Source organism: Syngnathus leptorhynchus, chromosome 1, assembly GCF_054491065.1.
Source record: "Syngnathus leptorhynchus isolate UIUO chromosome 1, UIUO_Slep, whole genome shotgun sequence".
Taxonomy (NCBI): domain Eukaryota; kingdom Metazoa; phylum Chordata; class Actinopteri; order Syngnathiformes; family Syngnathidae; genus Syngnathus; species Syngnathus leptorhynchus.
The window spans coordinates 9,085,477-9,110,155 of NC_141195.1; the positions used below are offsets into that span (position 1 = coordinate 9,085,477).

General features: G+C 41.5%; 1 protein-coding gene across 1 annotated transcript in view; it reads left to right on the top strand.

Annotated features, from left to right (window-relative positions):
* plxna2 (plexin A2) overlaps positions 1–24,679 on the top strand; it is a 126,619-nt gene that overhangs the window by 43,230 nt on the left and 58,710 nt on the right. The window contains exon 4 of the mRNA XM_085929080.1: positions 7,734–7,868. Coding sequence (XP_085785206.1) covers positions 7,734–7,868 — 135 coding nt within the window. The remainder of the gene's footprint in view (positions 1–7,733; positions 7,869–24,679) is intronic.

The window sequence follows — 24,679 nt, forward strand, 5'->3', positions numbered from 1 at the left end:
GTATCACCACGTAAAAGCCTCTCCAATCAGGAGCAGGCTAACATATGACTTATGGGGATCGTATCTTGCACTACAGAAATGCTGTGCTGGTTCGAAGCATCTCACACACACACACGCACAGCGCAATTCTGCACAGTATTCCCTACTGACACACAAATTCTTCAAGCTGACAGCGGTGATGGATTAGATGCGTTATCGAGACAGAGCGAGACTTTGCTGTGAAGGAAAAAGAAAGAAAGACATACAAGAAGCGGCCGTAATCTGTATTTTACTCCATCTGAAGTCAAGAAATACAATAGGTACATTTGAAGGCATGTCTGTGTACGCTTGGTACATTGTAACTATCCCGTTCTGTCAGGTGATTAGATACTAGTTAGCATTTTATGCTTCTGCATTCTAAAGGATCATTTTATCCATTGTATCCAGTTGAGCTTTGTTGAGTGTTTGTAAACGCATGTATTTATAGCAATAGATGTTACTGCACCATCAGCCAAAAATTTTATCTTTCATAATGTTTTATGTCAAAAGGTTGATGAAACTATTGTTATGAATCCCATATTCAGAATAGAAACCACATATATCTCCACATAGTACGTTACAGTCGTCTATGACTATAGGGGTGGAAATTGGAAAATAAAAGTTCCTAGATTTTTATTACTTTGCAATTGGTTGTTTGCTTGCCTAATGATTCCACTTAGCAATTCCTTTTATGTCAGATACGCACGAAGGAATATAAAAACTTCTAACATGCAAAATGTTTTCGTTTATATCAGTAGTCTTCAATTGCATATTATTATTATTATTATTATTATTATTATTATTATTATTATTATTATTATTATCATCATCATCAGTAGTGCACAATTATATAAAAAAATAAAATATATAATTTAGTATAATATGTTAACCAGGTTGAATTATTTATGTGCCATATATTGTACTGGTTTAAAACTCTTTGAATATTTAGTTCAAGCTATGATTACTATCAGGAATTTTGGGGAATTTTCCTATGCATGAACTCTTTTAACAGATGTTTAGTATTATAAGGTCCTGTGGTAGTTAAGTCAAAGGTGGAATCAGTACCCATACAACATGCTGTCATCTGTCACTGTTTGCAGCTCCCAGCAGGGTGGACTGACAAGTTGCCTACCAGCTCCCCTCACAGTTTGATGCAAACCTTCAGTGGCATTGTCACACAAACACACCGCCATTGAACCACCAAACCCTCGCTTACAAAATTATACTTTGTGCATAGCTGAGGCGTAAAATCAATCATGAGTCAGTTTTTCCCTATCAGATGTTTTGAGTCGTGTCTACATACATCAGTCAACAAGACAAACCATCTAGAGAGTTTGTTAACATTGGAGGTCAGGATTTTTTTTAATATATTTTTTTACATTCTACATTTGTTAAATGACATTATGGTCAAAATAGCAACCTTTTACCGAAGTGAAAATACAGACTCCTCAAAGCTGTCACCACTTTGTCACTTGTCCATCTCCTGGAGGTTGTCAATCTACAATACAATCTTTGTTTCGATAGCGCTTTCGCTACAGCTGTTGCCGTAACAAAGCCCTTTAGGACCCTATAACTAGCCATCACATTCACTGTCTTTTACTATGGCTGGGCACAATTGCTACGGACAAACTCTTTGGAAGTGCTCGGTAAGGCACAGTTATTGTGATCGCTCCAAATCTTTCTGACCTGTCCCTTTCACAAGCTTCACGACATCACTCGGCTTTATAAACGAGACGCTTTCCTCAGCTAAGCCTCTTCTTTTGGAAACTGTAAGTGTCGGGTATCCGTGCATTGAGAGGAAAAAAAAAAAAAAAGCTGTGTTCTTTTACAAAGTATACAGTAATCCAGTGTGTGGGATTGGGAAGATAAGGCAAATATCTCTCACTTTGACACCTAAAATGGCTGAACTGGATTAGTGCCAATGTAGGCGATACGGTTGCCGCCACACGTGGGAGTGAGATTTTTTTTTTACCCAGATTCTAAAGTACGATAATGGAACACAGAATACAAACCACAGTGGTGGTCCAGACTTTGAATTTTGAAGTTGAATATCAAGAATGGCCTTTATGAAGTGGACGGCAAACATTTGAACTGAAAGGAAAAACTCCAAAAGTATCTAATGGTAATTGAACTCACAAAATCATAAAGGAAACTCACAAGGAAAATCACAATTTTGCCTAAATGTAGCTGTAACACCAGAAATGAATAATGATCCATACAGTATAAAAAAAATATTTTGTTGAGTTGTCTAACAGCCTCACCGACTACTGCAAACTTTTATTTACACCTCTGAAATAAGAACTTTGTTAACACCGCCTCCACGATGCCATGTTGACTGTCAAAAACATTACTCTTCTTCATATTTAGATGCAATTTTTTTTCGCGGGCCAAATATGATTACACTGCGGCCCAGAATTTGCCCCCCCCGACTTAGATGGTGACTCAGATGCTCATGGTTCATCATGCACAGCAGCACTTTCAACGCGTCATCCTCTCTGGGCGACATTCAAGCTTCCACTGTTTACCGTGTACGGTATACTGTCTGTACTATTCTAGGACAAATTACAGGTTTTTCTGTCTTTGCTTTTCTTACTTCCTGGTGTAAGGTGTCAATGTTGAATCTCCTCTATATTGTTGTTTGATTGTGGTCAACCTTTTGCGGGTTACAATCCGCTTGAGTAGCCAAAACCCGGTGGCCGAGTGCTCGCCTCCTTCAGATGACTGTGTTACTGTTGGCAGCCACCCACGTCCACCAGCATCCACTTCCAAAAAAGCTAACCTTCCTCAAGGCCGAGGTGAGAAAATAGAATTTTCCGAATCTAAAAAGCAAACATCGCTTTAGGTAATGGCGAGCAGCCGTGGTTGTTAAAGCAGAAATATTCTTCACAAACGAAGAAAAGTGTCCACTCAGCCAAGCTGCAACATCAGCCAAGCGTCCCGAAAACGAATCAACGCTTTGTCATAAGTAATAAGAAACTTCTTGGAAAGCTCAATCAGTCTCACATCGACACTGTTATTTACATTTGAATAAATGGAATACATTTGCTTGCCGCAGGTTATTTTCTTTTTATCTGAGAGTGGCAGCCTCCACGATGCAAAACTCAGACATGCATTTCAAGGCACCGCTACTTTTGCTTTTATTTATTGCTTTTCACTCAGCAAATTGCTTCACACAGTGGGGGAATCACAGGCTGGCTGCCTGTTCAAAACGGGCAAGGGCAGAGGGAGCGGAAATGGAATGTGAGCGAAGGCCAATCGGAATTGGAGTTTGGTCAACCTTCAAACGGTTCTGCGGGGTGCTTACATACTCTGATCAAAAGCACCCCTCTGGCTTTGGCGCCTGGAGCCATAAGTAGGGTGCCTCTGATGGCGCTGCCATGGCTTTCCTGCTGCCCATCCCATTGGCCCCCCAACCGCTTCATGTCTGCCATACAACTGATTGTAGCACGGTTATCAGTGTTATCACAATATTGCGAAAAGAAATGACAAAAATCACATGAACAAGAAACCCGATGCACTCTGGGGCATTAAAAGTAGTTGCAAAAAAAGACTGTATCACGGTTTTATTGGGTTTTTTGTCATTTCAAGCACTTATTAATGTGTTTGCCATTCCATAGCCTATAGACCTTTGTCAGAAGTACAGAGGAAGCCTGTCATCTACTTAAAAAATAAAGTCAGGTATACATTTCCCTCCACAACATGCTGTATACAAGTGGATACAGATTTTGGTTGTGGTTTTTTTCTCTGTGAATCCAACTTCTTATGTGTCTTGCAAACAGTAACACCTAGCTACAGTTAGCTCTCAATAGCCATTGCTCAGTTTCTCACTTGTTTCGCAGGTAACACCCAAAAAAATGTGACTAGTTGGTTTTTGTGACCTCAAGCCTGCGGCAAAGATTTTTTTTTTATCTGATCTGTATGCTGGGTGGCACGGTGGTGCACTGACTGACTGGGTCTAACCTTTCATTCATTTACATAGTCATAAAACGCAATATTCAATAAGCATTGAAAGATGAGTCGGAACGCTCTAAATTGGCTGGCACTCAATAGGTTTCTTTCTCTCTTTGGTTAAAAAGTAGGCACTGAAAGTGTTAACAACAAAAGTTGTAAAGAGTCCTTAACCGCTGTTACCACTACCATGCACTTAGTGTGAAAGCTTCTTTGGATGTGAGTCGGCTCACTTCACCTAACTCCTGATTACTAATTCTTGTCATGCAGCAAGTGAGGAATCCAATCTAAAGTAATCTCACAGTCTCTGTGGTCAATAGAAGCGAAACATGATATTTTATGTTCTTCTAGACTTTCGAGTGCTCTGTAGAAAGACACTGGCTAATAGCCGTAGTCTATGTGGAACATGGGGGATCACCATGCAACACGTTGGGTGGCTCTATGGGGTTGTGTTCTCCCAAAGCAGAGGGGCGGCACTACAGAAAAAACAACCTTGACACCCAGCGTGTAAAATAAAGCCTAATGGGGCGGAGAGGAGATGGTTTGAGGTAGAGTTAATGGAGGGTTTTTTTGGCACTGGATTCACTTACACAGGTACTACAAGATGGTAGCATGAGAGTAAGGTGGTGTGGTTAAGAATGTGTTTTGGACTGAATTATTTTTGGTCCAATGGTCCGGTAAACATTGGTTCCTCCGTTTCCATTTTCCCCTTGCACGCCTGTTTCGCCCACCCAGAGGTGATCCTGTGCAACGGCTTCACATGCTACAAATATGCCCGCATGGCCGTTGGTATGTGTTTGTGTCTGTGTGGATGAAACATTTTTTTCCATAAATTACAGTTACTATAAAAAATCAACTTGGTATTATGAATAGCGACTGGATGTGGGTGTGTGAATTGGTCAAGGCCAGGCAAAGTACCACAAGAGTCCATAAGTGTCTTATAGCTTTCCTTTCCTACAGTTTTATTTACATTAAAGCATTCCACAAACAAGCTAGAAATAAAATGAGAAAAAATAAAAGCTTTGATTAAGCTCTACAACCAGCAACAACTGACAAATCATCATCATGATCAGTCTGTGGGTTTTTGTGTGCGTGTGTGTGTGTGTGTGTGTGTGTGTGTGTGTGTGTGTGTGTGTGTGTGTGTGTGTGTGTGTGTGTGTGTGTGTGTGTGTGTGTGTGTGTAACTGATAAACTTGAAATTCACTGTGGGGGTGCCTGGGGTTTGAAGGTCAGGTGAGTTGTGATCCTTGGTGCCTGCTTACAAGGACACACATTTCTGCTCCCACAACGTACGCACACTTTAGCCATGTCGGACATGCTTTATGGACAAGATGGCGCTCCCGTGACCCCGCCTCCCCACGGCCTCAGTGTTCACACACATATGGTTTTCACGCGTTGTATTGTTTTATAGCGTTGGGATTTTTCATAGTCAGCAGACTACTTCCTGGTTGATGGAGCATTATGAACAGATGAAAGCTGCCGTTATGATTCTGGTGGATGCTTTCAGTGATGCTATTGTGAAAATAAATGTCTATTTCTTTATCTAGATTTGCACCGATATTTAGTGACTTCTTTGCCCGCTTTCTTTATGTGTCTAATTTTACCAACTTCATATGTCGTTTTTATTTTAGACATAATAGTACTGTTCATGATATGAGCCCCTCATGTGCCATCAAGCTATTGGATGCCCTTTACGCAAACACGAGAGCACAAAAGTGCTCCCACCCTCCCGTTGCATCGTCTCTTGACTGACTTACGACCTTGACGTTCCCCTCTGTGATGCTTTATTGAGTGTCGGCCTGCTTTCTGATGCTGTGAGCATCTGAATAGATGGATGAATGTTCGGGCGGGAGGGATGCTGGCGGCCATAGTCGAATGATAGAGCCATCAGCTTTCACGGGGGAGGGAAGGGCCGGCGATATTTCACATGAAGAGACATCGCGTATGCGTCGGAAACCTTGTGTTGCCCTTTAAGATTTACATTTGTCCATCGAGTTTGGGAACTGTGCTGGTATCCAGTTACGTGAGTCTGTGAGGGTGGGGGTGGGGGTTATATGGCATGGCTATTTCCACTGTTTTTGTGGTAACTTAGCCTGTAGTTCCAAGTTTTATTGGGGCTAGGCCATCATCCATCAGGCCGATGGAAGACAAACACAGCTAAGATTTCTCAAAGGCCTAATAGTATCAGCTAATAATTTAGTGGTAACCCCATCCTGCATTGCAGGGGTCAGCTAGTCACCTCCTCCTTGAGAGTAAATCACTAAAAGAAAAAGTGAATGCGCACCAAGCATAAAACTGCCCCCCACCTAACGCCCCGCTGCTCTTTCTTGACAAGATTTAAAGACCGTTGACAGACTCTGCAGATGGAGACAGTTCCTCCACCCTTTGCAATCTTTAGTTTCACTTTTGCAACAGCAGACAAGAGCGCATTTTAAAAGCAAGCACACACAAACAGGCACACACAAGAGAAAAAAAGAAAAACAATCCCGGAGCTTTAACTTGGCTACTGTTGATGCCTTTTGGGCTTTTGACAATGTGGAGTACTAATTAAGTAGATTAAACATATTTTGGCACTCTCAGATATTCTGCTAATCAGTGCAATCAAACAGAAAAAAACAGTTTTCTTCTTACAAACATTGCCTGTGTAGAATAAGATGAGGAATACAATTTGCTTATTCGTTAATGTGGGTGGTGTTAGCAAACAAGATTTGTAGATGTTTCTTGGCAGTGTATCGGTGTATCATCTCTTATGATGTGGTCCTATATCCAAGAAAGAACCCTCCTTTTCTTTTCATTTATTATGAACAAGATAGTTGATGGAAAATCTATATTTTCCATTGCATCCTACTAGCTCGACTCACTTCTTTGGAGCTTTGGTTTCCTTGGCGTGGAGAGGTCAGTTTACTGACTTCAAATGGCAACAAAACAGACTAAGATAATGTCAGCAGTGGAGTGGAACAAGGACACCTTTGTACTAGTAGCTAAGGGGGTCCCGATCTGATAGTGAGATTTGATGTCAGTTTGACATCATTCCAAAAAACCTTTAGGATAAATCGATCTCTTCCTAAATTTGTGATATTAGCATTGATGTACAAGCATTCCATTCCAGATTCTGCCCCTGCTCTTGTATCCAGCAATGACTGGACCTAACATGAGGTTGGATTTATGCTACCCAAATATTTGGAATTATTGTGACATATTTTCTTATATCTACTGTTGCTGACGATTGTTCTTTGTTTAGATAGCATCACTTGATCAGGACTCTTCCAACATTTGACACACCCTTTAAAGAGCATCCAAATTGGTTTGGCTTTGACCCAGTGGATTAAGTACATAAAAAATAAATAAAATAATGTATATTCCCTACTGGTATCATGTCAGACTGTTATCTGTAGCTGACAGTACAGTAACGGTATTGTATCGAACATGAAAAAGTTGTATTGGAATACGCAGCAGCATGTGATCTTAAAACGTTCTGGGACGTCTTGGTGGTTGATATGTAACCAAGCCAGCGTAGGTCATCTCGGCAAAGGAATCCTGATGCATTTTTATTTGTCAAGGCCAAAGCACTTCAAATTGCTTGTCATTCCTCTCTAAGTTCTAATTTTCAAGATTTTTTTTAACAACCTCTCTGCTCAATGTCAAAGAAAGAGCTCCTCTGTACTATTGCTGTAATTAGTTTTTGAAAGACATTTGACAGATGATTGCTGCAGTGCACTTTTTAGGCCGTCTGTGTCCTTAATGCTCCTCATTGTCTTTCTCCTCAGATTCGCATTGACGGCCCTCCTCATGGAGGTGTCCAGTACGAGACGGTGTCCATCATGAAGGACGGCAGCACCATTCTCCGAGACATGGCGTTCTCCATTGACCGCGCTCACCTCTACGTCATGTCTGAAAGACAAGTAAGTGGTGCAAACTCGCGGCGGTCTTTTCTCGCATTTTAATAAAAAGTGCCAGCAGCAAACGGATACCGCCTTGGCCTCCCCTCGCAACATGGGTACAAATCGGCTATAAATAATCTGGGTGGCACAGCAGGGGACATTGTGGCAGCATTTGATAATGAAGGCGAACAATGAGGGCAGGCGGGAAGAAAGAAAAGGATGAGGAAGACGAGTGATGCAGAGAAAGAGGGATGATTGTAAAAGGGGCCGTTAAGGTCGCCCGTGTCCTCGTCTTATCAAGCGACACAGCAGCATCAGGTGAACAGCAACTGACACACGAGACAGACGTGGCGAGAGGTGATTGATCAAATAACGTGATTGGACAGGCAGAGTTTACCTTTTGGGTCTTTATTAAGGATGTTTGCATTATGAGTGTGGTGGACAGGCTGATATTCACATTTTGGATATACGTAGACAGAGAGAGATCTTCTTCATGTAGCAAGCAACCGCCCAGAGCAAACAGGTTAGCGCGTGGCAGTGGCACTTTCCACTTCCACTGCTTCATCATTTCCCGGGAGATAAGCGACTGACACAAATAGCTGTGGGGTGTGTGATTTGTTTTATTTTGCACAAAAAAAAAGATTTCACACTGTAAAAAACACACAGCTTTGTTTTAGTCAGTGTTTGCCTGCTGGGAGTGTAAAAATAAAAGTGTCACGTTGAATCTCATCTGCGGCAGCTCGGACGCAACCTGCGTCGCTTCTGACTTGAACAAACAAATTTGCACCTGGAATCTCTTTGATACACACATGCTGAAGAAAACCTTTGGTTTTACAGTTATAAATTTGAAGGTCGCATTTGGGTTTGTTTTTGTTGATTGCATGTGTGCCACTGCATGGGTGGAGCAGTGCAAATGTGATGTTGGATAGAATGAATGTGTTCCCCACAATGACAGTTAAGGACAGCTAATGTAATGGGGCAGCTGGATTGGTGACAATGCAGGTATTTAATCTCAATAATTCATTGTTTTTAAGATGTCAGAAATGCCAGCAGTGTGGCGTGTTTCAAATGACACGACCTTATTAACACAACAGACAATAATAAAGTATTGAAAGCAGGATAGAAAATGGATGGATGGATGTTAAGAGAGTAGCATGGTCAGCATGGATCTTGATCAAATTCCACTGGTTATGTATATCAGAACCAGCTAGCAATTTTACCTCTTGCCATCAGAAGTTTTTTCATCAGTCAGCCCCCCGACCACCACACACACACACACACACACACACACACACACACACACACACACACACACACACACACACACACACACACACACACACGCAACTTGATGGGTTACATTTCTGCATTATGCAACACAAGTTTGTTTTCACATCAGGCTTTGCATTATATCTGTGATTGCATGCATCCGAATTGATATTGGAGCAGCGCAAGTGAAGGTAAAGCCTGAAGGCGACACTGTGAGCATAGCAATGCAGACTCAGCCATGAGGAAGTGTTGCAACAGCAGAAAAATTATCCAGCCATTCATGTGAACAAAAGCAAACTTCTGGTCGGATGAAGCCGCAAGTCCTCACGCGAGATCCCAAATGTTGCTTTGCACTGGCTGCCACTTAATAATAAACTAATAATTGCATAGGAGCAGCACACAAACTTTGCAGTACTGCTTGAGCTTTGGTGTCTGTGCTTTGCTCAAGGGCACCTCAACAGTAATCACACTAGCGTCTCTCCAACCTTCCGGTTCCAAATATCATACACATAGAATACCTATTGCTGCCTTGCATGTGGTTTCTACACCATCTTGGGAGATGGCAAGATATTTTCCCAAGCATTTGCCTTCATTTAAACGTTGAAAAGCTAGGTCATTAAAGGTGCAGGCATTCCGGTTGGTGTATCCAACGGCATGACACTTGCACAGATTCCCAAACAAAGACAAGTTTGACTCTAAAGTCTTATTCCATATTTACAAAATCCTTTATTCCCGCCTATTCGGCAGATGAAACAAGCTTTTGATGTGAAGTCGCTAAGTGCGAGTGGTGTGAATGAGAAGCGATGTGGCATTAGCATTCATCACATACGCTCCCTCTGCCAGACTTGTTCTCCAGAAGCAGACAAACGCACGCATATAGTTCAGGCTTGTGTTCAAGGGTACCACTCGAGCGTTGCTCCAGTCAGACAGCTTATGATTATATTGTTTTAAACAACTACACTTTTTTTCATCTACTTTTACTGGCAGTATTGCTATCAATGTCCAATATCAGGATATGCATATATCAATTTATGTGTGTGCGTGCGTCTGTGTGTAGTGTGTATGTGTGTATTTATTGTTTGTCTATTGTTTGTCTGTCTGTCTGTCTGTCTGTCTGTCTGTCTGTTTGGCTGTCTGTCTATCTTTTTTTTTTCTTTCTATCTATCTATCTATCTATCTATCTATCTATCTATCTATCTATCTATCTATCTATCTATCTATCTATCTATCTATCTATCTATCTGTCTGTCTGTCTGTCTGTCTGTCTGTTGTCTGTCTGTCTGTCTGTCTGTCTGTCTGTCTATCGTACACATATGTACATATCTACAGATGTGTAATGTTTATTTAATTATTGCCAGTCTTCTGATATTTATGAAGGAATATGAACATGTAAAAGTAGTCTGGTTCTAGAATCTAGACTCTTGCACAGTACAGCTATATTTAAAAAAAAAATTGTATTTTAGTTTCAGAATAGTCCACACTAAATTTTGTTTTGTTTGTCATTCCATATGTTCCCAATTTATATTCTGTTTGCCAATCTAGGCAGCAAACGTATTGAGTCTGGCATTGTTTGTTACTGTCACCATGCAGGCAACATGAGTTCAGTTCCCACTCAATGTTGTTGTGAAGGCGAAAGGTCATCTGCATAAATCAGCATGGAGAGGTTCCAACTCAGCCGTGACCACATACGTAGTACATGATATGAAAAATGGATGGTTGAATGCATGGATTCACTTGGCAGACTTTATATTAGCTTGTCTATGAAAAACATGATGGGTGATACAAATCACAGTCAAAACACAGTCATCTCAAATTTCGGACTAGTGATGTCAAATGTCAGACAGCAACGGGAGAAGAAGTCTGGCATCCAGGACCACATCACGAGCGCCACCATTTTTCTGAGCGAGCCAGCGAGCGAGGCCAAGTACTTGCTGAGGGGAGGCGGCGAGAACAAAGCAGGGATGATATCAAACACAAAGCAGGACAGATTTTGGCTCCAGTTGCATTTCCTACTCGGAATAACAAAGAGGGTCTCTCCGTAGGAAGGACTTGCTACAGAAAGAGAGCGAGAGGAAAAGAGAGAGAAATATTCACACTCATTTCTCAATCCTGCTTGTGTATGTGCTTGTGTGTTTTGTGCCTCAACATCACACACCAACCACAAACCACATGACCCTCTGTTTTCATTTGCATAGATACCGACACAGTGCACCGGCTCGCACACGTCGCCTTTTGTCACATTCACTATTAAAATCAGCCCCCCCCCCTTTTTTTTATTTATCGTCATGTACATGCAAACTTGACCCTTTGCTTGGTATTTTATTTTACAATAACATAACTCTTATGAAGAATCCTAAACTGAATATTAACCCAGTGCTTAATCGTTTTAAGAAATCATGTAGATTTAATATACCACCCTCTATGTTCTCCTGCTACATGGTAGTAGCAGTTTTGTCTTTGTCCACTGAAGGGCGTGTAACTTTTAGAGATACTACTGCACATGGTCTTCATAGACAGTGACATTTCTACACTTAAAACTAAGGCTGTCTTTTTTGACGGGTATAAATGCTAATAGCCCCTTGAGACCAGAGGGCATCGAGACTCTTTATCACTCCAGGAATTCCACTCGCCCTGTCACACGTGCGCTTTTTCATTGTCAAAAAGAAGAACCACCTGTTACTAAAGGTACAATTTGTTGTGGCTGGTTAGTTGTGATTGATATGCGTGGTGTTAACATTTACAGAATGACCAGAATATGACCCAATTTATTAATTTTATTGACGTAGTTGTGCAATTCTTTTGTCTCGTGGAGTAAGTGTTCAAGTTTGAAACCGTCCTGCTGGCATTATCTATTTAAATTCTTATTTTTATCCCATTCGTGTTGTTTTCTGGCAATGCACCACACTTGGATTCAGGCGGATGTGTTGGATTTTAATAATTTTCATTAGTTTAAGTCAAAGTCGGGTTTTCATTTCTTTGTTTTTTTTGTTGAAAATGGATGGAAGAAACTAAAAGATTTCAAATTATTTCATAGAATGTTTTGTCACGTGATTATTAGCCTCTTTTCAAGCAAATTTTATATTGTTAATGTTCATTTCCACTAAAAGGTACAATAAAGTTCAATTACCATTACGATCTAGAATTTTATTTCCATTGTAGTCAATCCTAACACACAAGGAACAATTCTGTCAATCAATCAATCAATCAATCAATCAATCAATCAATCAATCAATCAATCAATCAATCAATCAATCAATCAATCAATCAATCAGAAAGCAGTCAGTGCCCTGTGCCACACTCCACAAGCTAACCAAAGACCAAGACAAAGACGGAAACTAAAAAGAGGAACAGGGATATGTGATTGAATGCACATTTGTAGCCAAAGAGCCAACAAGAACCATGGCCACTTAAAATGAAAATCATTGTTGCATAGTCAGCATTTATTCACAATTGGCGTGCAGTTACACTGCCAACTACTGGTTTGGGCATTTGCCATTCAATATCAAATTCAATTTTATTTAACACTTTACAATTGTAGACAGCACAAGAACCACTTAGCTCTTTTTTTGTTCAATACAATGCGGCCTGTTGGGATAAATAGCTCCAGTTACTCCTGCTGTCTTTCTATCGGACTTTTGATTGTCAATATGTCTATGATATTTTTTGTTCCCTTTTGCGGTGACTATTCTCTGCTTTTATGGCTGCTGGCAAATCGCACACGGTGGAGAATAATCAGTGAGTGTGTTAAGTGTCAGTTGCTTTGGTCAGCGGCGAGTGCGGCGAACCAAGGCTGTGATGTATTATTCATGGTGAAATTTTACATCTGAAAGGATTTTGAAGTGGTACACGAAGGATGGACCGTAAGGTTTTTGAAGCACAATCTTAATAAAGCTCAGTTATCGGTGTGAATGATATTTTATTTTTTCCAATGTTTTAAAATAAATTACAGTCTTGGCTGTGGACTGAGTAATTGAAGCCTTTTTTCCCATTAGTGAATAATGTAAATAAAAATAATCGGTCTAGGGTCAAACTTTGGCTGAAATAAAAGTTTTTCTTAACTGTGAAACATTGTACAATTCTTAAATGCCATTAACCATAAAACAATATTAGTCCCTATGTATTAAATTGATCGGTGGTCACATCAGAAAGAAGTTGAACAAAAAAAAAAAGCAAAATAGACTTATTTTTGTGACTGGTATAAATCCTACTTCCTGGGTGGGCCCTCTCTGTGCAGACGGGGATTAGAGCTGCTGTTAGTAAATTCACAGATGAGTGCAGGCCACCAGATCTCAAAGAGGGAGGGCTGCACCGCTGTGGAGGTGCTCACACTGAGATGCCAGATAGAGGACCAGAATTTCATTTTCCCCCCGCCTCATAGAACTGCTCCCTTGCCCGAGTTGCATTCCAGTTGAATGGTGAAAGTGAAAACACCTAGTAAGGGTTGTAATATAAACACAGTTGCCACACAGTGGGCTTTCTCATCCATGTGTTGCTGTCAATCTCTTTAGCACACATTAAACCACCCACACCATTTCCATCCTTTTCTGACCTGGTTTCATGAAATGCCAACATTCCTACTCAAAGATTATCAGAAAATAAAGGACCTTTTTCCCCCCAACCATGGCAATTTCTCCCAGGTGCTCAGCTGTGAAATTTGAAATCCATGCATGGTTTCTCTCCTTTTTCTTTTTTGGTTTAGTCATTTTGTATGAGGCTTCTTGTCAACCTATTCCCTCTTTCAAGCTCCCCAACCATTCTCACTGTGGGCTCCCTTTATCGACCTTCCCTCTCCTCTGAACCCCCCACTCTTCACACACACACACACACACACACAGACACACACACACACGCACGCACACAGGAGCTTTGTTTGGTCGGTGTGGGTAGATTGGAAGGAAATTGGTTCAGCGTTTACTAAAGCATGAGGAATCAGAATTCATTCACACATTATCCAGGATTATAGCTGGCACGGCTCGTCATGTACATATGTATTAATGGCCACGGAACACACTTGTGTTCCGGGATACAATTCAAAATCAACAACGACTTTCCACTGATGTGGAATAATCATCAATGAATGTTTGAGGAGAATAGGCCAGGCAAGGCATGTTTACTTGTAGAGCACAAGTAGCCTACACAAAGCAAGTCACAATTGTTTAAATCTACACAAAATGCCAAGAAAACAGAGTAAATCATGACATAAAAAGAAACTAAACGTTAATTAATTCAAACAGAAGTGATGATAAACCAGAAAGTATCTTCAGTTCTTTTGTTTTCTGCCTGGATTCGTTCATTGTAAGAATTGACACTTCTCCCACATGTTGCAGATTTAGCAGCTCATAACTGAAATGCAACTTCACCGTGTTGAAATCTTACAGCAGGAGATCACAACCAGAGTTTCTCCGAGCCTGAGAAGATTCAAATGGATACACATTAAGCCAGGGCAAAAAAAATGGAGTGCTCGTTGGGCTTATATGGTCCGATATACTGACACGAGTTACAACTCAAACATTCTGTTTTATAGCTGGTTCAAAAAGTTGGCCGTTACAATCGTCTAATTTGCTGAAGACAAATACATGTATTAGTACCACAATATGCAAAAGGCAACAACTAAAATCCTAAGCCGAAATACAAACGAAGGGACCTTTTTTTCTTCGAGGCAAAACCGCTTACCACCATTCCAGTAATCATTCACCAAAGAGAGATGATAAAATTCTAATCTTCTTGGCCTGTCCTTGAATTCTAATGAGCAAACTTTCAAAGCAGCAATAACCCTGACCAAGAGTAGATTTATACGACATTGTTCCAGTGAGAAAATTCAGTAGTTTGTTTTTTTTGTTGACAATTGTCAGGCAGCGGAACTACAAAACAAAAGAAGAATGAAATCCTCACACTCAAGCCACTTTCGAGTGTAAATCGAAAGCAGATTCGATACCTGCCTGCCTGATACCTCATCAATGCTAGCCTGACGAAATTTGAATATGCCAGTTGTTGACGTATGCATACTGGCAACTGCCCAAACAACACATGTACGTACGTGAATGCACCTTGTTTCACGTGTAACTGTAAACACACTGCTATTGGACGTGTCACTTTAAAATACTCCTGGCTGTCAAAACAAATCTGAAATAGGGACTAAATCAAAATTGGGTGTTGAACATATACATCCAGCACATGGTCCACATACTGTAGAATTTTTATGTCTGACTGCCAGACCCTATTTGAAGATTGAAAACCAGATTCTAGATTGAAACTGGCTGGTATAGTCTACTTGCTGGCCTGTCCTTGGTACTGCTAGGACAGACATACTGCCCTCTTTGGCTTGCGCTGGCCCTGGGGCAGTGTGGCTGGCTTTCAGCTGCCAGAGAGTGAACAAGCCCAGTGGCTTTGACCTTTGGCCTCTGTCACGTTCTGACAAGAGTTTCAGTGAGCTGACATCCCAAGACACACACAAAAAAAGAAGCAGTGCTCGGTATGAAAGAGGTCAGTGGAATGTGAATCCGGCTGGAGTGGCGGGGGTCATAAGTCACTCTGGTACATGTTGATCTTTCTAGTTCCCATGTTGTTTACTTACAGTTGCTCATGTATGTCCACTCTATGACTGATGATTTACTTGAAAACGAAAATAGCTAGAAATATATTCCGAAATAACATTTTGTTCATTTGAAACATGGCTTGCAGAATTGTCAGGTTAACCATGCACTTTATTTGAAGGAAGTCTTTTGGAACTATTCCAATCATAGTCATTTATTGGACGATATATATATGTATGTATGTATGTAGAGCGTATGTATTTCAATTTCAAATTCAAAAACACAAGTAACTTTGACACTTGACCTGATTAAAATGTGAATGTAGATATAAATATTCTATTTCAAATTTAGAATTTAGATTTTTTTTTTTTTTAATGATTGAATGTTATCCTGGATCAATTTTGGTCTTCTGAGAGTCTTGCTCATATTGAGAGAACTTATTCACTCTCGAGCTCACAAGCGAATAATACCATTGTCTGCATTGATAATGCTGCTGTGTGGTCTCGCTTTGACTGGTGGGCTGAAACAGTTGCAAAATACTGTCTATATAGTTATATATATTCAAACTAAAGTTAGACTAAAATTATTTATACATGCTAGGTATAGAAGCGCCATGTGGCACCAAAATGATCAACTTGTAAAAAGTCCATGCAGAGTAAAACATCAAACATGAAGTGATGCGAAACCCTTTCCAGTGCACTTTTTTGTAATTTGCTAAAGACAAAAGAAATGCTGCAATGTTTCATATGTGCCAATATAAAGTCCATTTGCGTAGTCATCTAGAACAATCTCAGTGTGCCCTTTTCTGACTTTGCTCCGGAAGAGACAACAATCTCTGTGACAGCAGGTCTCGGCTTTGATTGATAGTCCCCAACGTTGTCGTGTGCATGCGATCTGATTGGTGGCCGTGATAGACGAGGTTCAGCAAATCAATCGCACTGCCGCTTCCCTGTCCAGGTGCTTTAAGATCGAGGGTGGTCTGCAAGATTCTTCGCAATTTCGCTGACAGGCTCGCTTGCTATTGACACCTGAACAAATTAGGACAAATTCCCTCGTCGATACGCTCATTCATTATTATTAATGATACCATTTGCCTTTTCATTCTAATGAGGGCCTTTTTTTTTTAAAAGTCGTTCCACTGTCTTAACCGTGTTACCCCAAGCCTCTTAAAGAACTCCAGACTGGAAATGAAAGATTTCAAATTGTTGCTACAAATATCAAAGTTTCACATTTATGTCCCATTGTGTGTCATTGCAATGGAATACGGCTGCTTTAACGTATGTACAATAGATCAGGTCAGGGGTTAAGGGAAGCTTGCCGTTAGCTGAGTCAATTCATCAAACCGAAGGGGGACACCACAAGGTGGGCGAGGTCACTTACACAGGGCCCCTCACTCATTTTCATATAGCGTCTGTCTGCTCAAGCACCCCTTGTCATTTATTTCATGATGATCGATTCACACGTCCTTCCCCTTTTTGTGCCGGTCCTAGTGGTCTTGTACAAGCTTGGGTGTCAGCCTCGGTTTCCCGGGTGCTGGCCGATCAGACAAAGGCGCTTGATTCATTTGCATGAGTAGGCATTGTTAATTGACTTAAGGCAGGATTAGTGCTAATCAGGTTTTCTGCCCTGGAACCAGTGGCCAATCCTAACCTCATTAGTGGAGGGGAGCGCATCCCATCAGCCCCCCATCAGGCAGTTAATTGGTAGAAACCTGAGCACCCAGTTGCCTGTTTGAAACTCATCTAACAACCTATCTTGAGCCTTCACTTTCCTTGTAAACTAGCCAAGGTCAACAAAAGACAATAAGCGCATATACGCTAGCGGTAGCAGAACGCAGGCTTCAGCATCGTTCAGACTGCATGTTAGCAATACTGTGTGGATTTGAAAGCCTCTGTACCTTAGCCAGACTTTGTATACGAGCAAGACTGTGAGGTGTTAACAAGACTGTGAGAGATAGCAAGACCGTGGGTGCCAAAGACACTTTGGTGGTGAGTCCAACCTGGTGAGCAGTGTCGTAGTGGGATGGAGTTGGCATATGGTGTCCTGTTTACATGTAATGTAGTATATACATACTTGGCCTGTCGTGTGGAATATAGTACAGTATCTGGTTGTGCTGTATATAGTTGAGCATGTAATATTTATGTCATTTGTAGTGTATATTTAGTGTTGTCGTTATTATGGTTGTCGTTGACATTTAATGTAGTTTCTATGTGGCGTATTGGCATGTACTTTTTTGTATTTTTTGTGAAATATAGTGTATAGTGGATGCATTATGTAGTATAGAAGTGACAAGTGTCTGAAATTATATATTAGCTTCATCATCATGTGTGTCACTGTGAACTTTACTAGATCAGCACTGACCTCAGGGCACTAGATTACACACACACACGCACTACAGTAACCTCCGAGTGACATAATAAGGGCTAACGAGCGAAAGGATACCTGACACTCAGACTGTATGACACTTTTGTTGTGCGTTACTATGGTGGCCAAGACTCACACACAATTGTGTATAATGCGTCGCCTGGTTACACAATCGTCAACTTTCCGTGCTTGTATAATGTATTGAGAGTATGTGTGTGTATATACCCTTACTAAGAATCCATCTTGCCACATTAATCAGCTTCATAATTAAGAGCTGTGAGTCTGTCAGCCACCTTCATGCACTCTCCTCTTCCCGTCCCCTTAATTTCTGTCTGTCTGACTATTTAATGGCACAGTATTTTTTTTCTCCCACCCTTTCCTTGGTCTGTGCAAAATGGGGCTGGCATTTATTGTGGGACTAATGGTGGCGTTTCACTGCTCCTAATTTTAGGCTTTAATTGCAATAATTATTTACAAGCCTAATTAGAGCCCATAGAAAGTCAGACAGACAGGAGCAGCTGAATGGACCATAACTGGATTGGGAGGGGGGGGGGGGGGAGGGGGGTTGTCGGGCTTTCAGCGACGAAATGTGCGGGCGGCCATGTGATATGGTTTGTTGGTTGAGCTCATTTAATGATTTGTCCATGCCAGCGTGTGTGGTTGAGATTTGTGTATTTTACACCCATTTATTGATTTTTTTATGTCATTATCATCTTATAGTGGAAACAATAGAAATAATATGTCAGAGGTTGTGCAGCCATAATTTTTCTCTTCTAGTTCTTTTGTTCCTAGTGGTCGAATAAATTATTGCTAATTTTGGTATTAAATTATTGTGACACTCTTAGTAACAAAGATATGCAATCAGCGCTATGTATAAATTAATGGCCCACTTGAAGTTTTCTTAGTTTGTTCTCCAAGGTGATAGCCAGATTCAAATGTTGTGGGAACGCTATATTTAAAAATGAAACTGCAAACTTGAAGTGGCCACCAACAGTGTATATTGCAGCCTGGCCCTGATTACTCACCCTAGACTTATTATTACTTTTCCACTGTGATTATAAGTATGCGTGCCTCACTGTCACGTGATTCCTTCCGATTGGCTTTTAAAGACTGGTTTCTTTTTTTTTTCTCTTTTACCCTGGAGAGATGAGCTAAGGCTTGTAAAACAGCTCTATTTGTATGGACGTATTCATCGAGTGCACTTGATGCAATGTTTGTGCTATGGCCAATATACGATAATCTGTACGTGTCCTCTAACGGCTCAGCAAACAGTCGTCTGCTTGACGGGATGAAATCCTTTCTTCTCCCCAATGGATCAACATGTATATGTATTATTCTGTCTTTTCCAGCTACGTCTTTTTCATCTGTCCTGTCAACATAGCATCCAGGGGGAGGTCTCAGCCCCACATTGCCGGTCTTCTCTCCTGTAGCTCCCTTTGGCAAAACTGTCAGTGTGAGCGTCGGTGATGGATGCAGTGTCGCAGACTCTGTGTGTGTCTGCATCTTTCGCTGGTTCACTAGTTTTTTTCTTTCACTTTTAGACTTCAGACAAGATGTTGGAGTGCGTCAGTGGGATTTCTGTCCATTTGTGAGGTCAGAGGCCACTGATTTTCGAGGGCCCGCTAACTTGTAATTGCATTTCAAGTTTTATTTATTTATTTGTTTGTTTTACTTCTTGAGTTCACATCCTCAAAGAATGGTCTGGTTTCAGAAGTAAGGACAAGAATTTTCACAAACACTTTTAACATTAAACAGGAATTTGCGGGAAAGTAATTTTCCACTTGTTCTTTCTGATTGGTTAGTTTACTAAGACATTAATGACAGGGCTGTGCGGGGCATTGAGAATTTCTAGATAATGTACAGGATGAGCCCCCCCCACCAGCAACAACAAGCGGGGGGGCTCACACCAATTCGAATATCGGCTTTTGGATCTGATCATTCGGGGGCGGATCATTCTTTGGGTGCCCATCAATCACTGTTGAGAGGGTGGCGTCTTGCTGTGATTCATGTACTGCAATAAAATCGACTTTTGGGGACTGGGCTTGACAAATACTAGGAGTAAAAGATCTGTTTTTGAATGCTAATAGTCACACCAAAGGAGGATGGATGGAAGGATGGCATGCTGTGCATCTGTGCAATATTGCAGGAGGATTATTTAAAAGAACACATGGGCAGATAAGACAGCCTTTTGAAATATTACCTTTCTTCTCGACTTGACTTGTAAATCAGATCTCTAGAGCCACTAGGTTACTTTGTGATAACAGAGCTGTGTGAGGGATTTGGGGCAGGAATCCAATGCAACAGCTATAATTTGCCCTGAAAGGTGAGGGAACTTGCAGATGAAGGATTTATTTATTCCAGCTGAAGCAAGTGGGGAGCAGTTAATTTGGCAGAGCCTGTCTGAGTGACACACACACACACGCACACACACGCAGACAAGGCAGCATGAGCACGTTGTGTTGATTTTCTTCTCCTACCAAACAAAGACATGGAGGCTTTTTGCCTCTCACTGCTGGAGATCAGTGGCTGTCTTTTTTTTCTTTTTACCCAATAAGTGTGTGGAAGCACTATGTTTGTCATGAAATGAGTGGAGCAGGCCGACCAAATACAGCTTGGACCAGGGTTTATTGAAGGCAAGGGGGAAGATGAACAAAGACACAAGCAGAAAGAGGCTCACGGACAGCGAGCGGGAAAGGGAATTCCCCTCGGACCAAGAACAGACTAGGGAGAGGTTCTGACCGTGAGCCTCCACATGAGACCCGGGGGGAAATGGACAAAGGCGGGGACACAAACGGGGTAACAACAGTCGACACCGACAGGGAGAAACACACGGGCAAGGTTTAGATACAGGAGGAAGCAGGTGACAGACATTACGGTAGTGAAAGGAGTGTGGCTGAGGAAGTTGCCGTCTGAGCGTCCTCTGTTACGGACGTGACAATGTTGAGCAGGCCAGTTACTTTTTGCACTGCTTCCCAACTAAAGGGCCATGTGTCACATTTGTGTGCCCGGAGAGATGGGGCATCAGGTGTGCTGCAGGAAATTGTCCAAATCACGTGACCAGAAAATGATCTGTGTACTGCAAATAATGAATCGTTGAATGAATGAATCATCTATCTATGCCAGTCCTTCTCAAAAATCAGGATGGGGCCACGGTCCAATTTTTTGTTATGTTTGTGTGGTCGTTTGCCATACAACAACAAAGCGTGACTACACATCCACAGCAGTAGGTGGCAGTAGTGCTAGTGTTAGGTTGTTTAAAGATAGCCCATTGTCGAGATGTTCCCTGGTTTGACTGGTGAACAGCTCAGTCAGCTGTGATAGGCTCTCTGTAACCTCCATGACAAGTAGTTCAAAAAAGTTATTTACACTCTGTTTGTATGTTACAATATTTGCTATGGTGGAGTTTCATGATTGTCCACGAAAATGTACATGGTTTACAGTTTTCACATTATGCAGACATACCGTCAAACATAAGCACCATCCAGACCCTACGCGGACCTTCTCCTCCGATCAGTGCACAGGCTTGTTGACAGACATCAATAAGTGTAGCAAGCAGGACCCCTTATCCCTCACACACGTCCCGTATACCACAAACACACACACACATCCTCACGCTTGTTGATGTGCAATGGCCTTGGCGGCTTCCTCATTAGCGGCCGCATTGACAGCCGGGAATCCCGCCGAGAGAGAGCGCGAGACACACACTGACAGACAGTCGAGAAATTCATCGAAATTCCGGTGTGAGGAGTTAACCCTCACCGAGCCTGAGGCAAGCTGGAGGAGAATATTGTGTGACGGATGGACTGACAGTAAGCAAACATCGTCTCAAAAGGAATAAAGGCGGTATGATGCCATCTTGCTTAAATGCTGGGTTTCATCTTTGCTTAGGATGCGACACAGGCCACACTTGCCCCATTCACTTAACATTGAGGAATTAATTGAAGGAGGAATTTCGGTAGTCTGCTCAGTCAAAAGCACAGTTGGAGTAAAACCTGACTGCCGGCTTGTCCAAAAAGAGGATTGAGGACATAAATAATTGATACACTCCTGACTGCATTGACCGCTTTGACTTTATCCTCCACACTGCTTGATTCATTCACTCTATTGTTTTATACACTCTGTGTCTCCTCATCACTCTTTTGCCCATTTTCCTGTTTACCCTGCTACGGGATGTCTTCTATTCTAGACTTATTTGCTTTGCTCTCACTGTGTCTCTCCATGGGCATCGACTTGTCTCCTCCCATTTTTTTTCTGCCCCCGCCCTCCCTGCATCTCTTCCTGTGTCTTCTCCTTTATTTCTTCTTTGCTGTGAGTTCCTGCATCTCTTCAAACATCTAAGTCATGCTGCATCTGTTCATGCTACCACTTAAGTACATAACAAACACAGGACCCCTGTTCATCAATAATTTTACTTATCAAGGTGAATTTGCATCTCATGTTTTTGGAGTGCTGACTTGTGTTTTGTGTGAAATTCTAATGTTGGACATGGGAAAAGAACAAGAGTTTGGCCCAGATGAGAGAACACACTAATGAGTGTGCAATTAGAAGTCAGCGGAACACATTGAAGTATATTATTACCTCTTTATATTCACCATCATGACCAGAGGGTCAGCATTAATGCGGGACTGTGACTCGAGTTCAAGCGGCGGTCAGTGGGCCCGACGTCTGACCCCTCCTCTTTTTTTTTCTCCACTCTCTTACTCCCGATGAGTCCCCACAATCCTTGCCGTGCCAAGAGGAGGCACTAAATTCTCAGGAGATGTTGGGTTGGAAGCCTTTCAATACCCTCGAAATCCCCCCCAGAACTTGTTTGTAGTTGTTTCACAGAAATAACATTTTGGGGAGCTTGTCTTGTTTGGAAGTGAATTTGGGAGATGAAACAAAGTTTGGAGACTCACCAGGGACCTCCTGTTGATTAATCCTGTAATGTGAGACGACGCTCACTTACGTCTGCTCTAATTCGTCACCATGCAAGAGAGGAAGTTGAGAAAGAAGTTGAGAAGGAAGGAAGGAAGGAAGGAAGGAAGGAAGGAAGGAAGGAAGGAAGGAAGGAAGGAAGGAAGGAAGGAAGGAAGGAAGGAAGGAAGGAAGGAAGGAAGGAAGGAAGGAAGGAAGGAAGGAAGGAAGGAAGGAAGGAAGGAAGGAAGGAAAGGATCTGATGGCTTTGTGAGAGATGTAGTAAGATGGTTGGTTTGGATTGAAAACCACAAATAATACCCCAAATTCTGTCTTGCTGATGTTTCCACTCGGCCCACATCCCGAAGCCTTGGCCAAATTTGATGAACAAAATCCATGTGTATGTCTTTTTGATTATGTAGAATAGACAAGAACCAAAGTAGCTGGCAGTCACAATCGTGGTTTAAAAGCTCTTGATTTTCCCAACCATGTCATTTTGAAATCTGGTCTATCTTAACCCTTTACAAGGCATTCATAATTTAAAAGCAATAGCCACATACTGATCAAAGGTACTTGAGAATAAAAAATGATGCCATAGGAAACCATAGGGTCAAGTGTTTGTCATCATAAACCATTTAAATACTATGCAGGTCATATTCTGAATAAGAGTTGGGGTCGTGTTTGTTCTACTGAGGGGCTGCAAAGGTGGCAAGGTTCTCTGCAATATACGCTGGCTCAACTATTTAAATATTCAGCATACTTGCTAAGGTTTACTGAAGCCACTATTTACTTTCTTCCTCATTCTTAAAACATGCATGTTTAAATTGTCCATAGGTGGTAATGTGAGTTGGGATGCTTATGTGGCCACTGTAGCATTACTAAAATAACAAATCTCAAGGGAGAGCTCACAATTGTGTGCTCTACTGTATATCTTTGAATTCTCAAATTATCTTTCACCCCCAAACTAGCCTACATTGACTTCCCACACTGCAACTTAATAAGAGAAGGACAAAAAAAATCAATGCTGTATATTTCGAGACAAAATGTGTTTGTGTCAAACAGCTTGTCAGCCAACCCCTTGACATCTGCAACAACAAAACTGTGAAAGCACTTCCTTGTGCTGTGAAATAGAGCTGTCTGCGGCCAGGGAGACAGTTGAATGTCCGACCTCGCGCTGAGGTTCTTTGTTTTATTTTGGATCTTTAAGTCCTGCTGTTCTATCCGCATGTGAATGCCTTTTTTTTTTTTTTACTTTTACATATTTGCTCCCGCAATGTGGGCTCGGAAGCAAATATCCTCGGAGTTGTGGCAAGGCAAGGCACACCACTTATGCCTGGTTTGTCCCTAAATCCAATGTCTGATGCTAGCCAACGTCATAGCTAGCAGTATGCCTTGACGGTTTCTCAAACGCATTTGAAACTGCGTTTTAAAAATGTAACATACTCTCCATGTATTTTTAGAACATGTTTTTTAGTTCATTATTTACATAATTATCTTCCTTTATTTTTCACCTCATGCAACTCTACTACAGTGAGAGTACATCTTTATTCTTAGTTATGACTTTGTGTCGTCATTCTTGCTACATTAATCTTGTAATCATTATTTTACTCGAGGTGTATGATTTGAGATGGCTCACCAAGGACTTTCTCAGAAGGTTCAAAACCCTTAGCTCATCTTCAGAGGCACCAATGTGATGCTCACTGGCATGGTAGTGGGAGAGTATTTTAACATAAGGAGATATGGTCAAGATCAGATTAAAGCAAAAAAAAA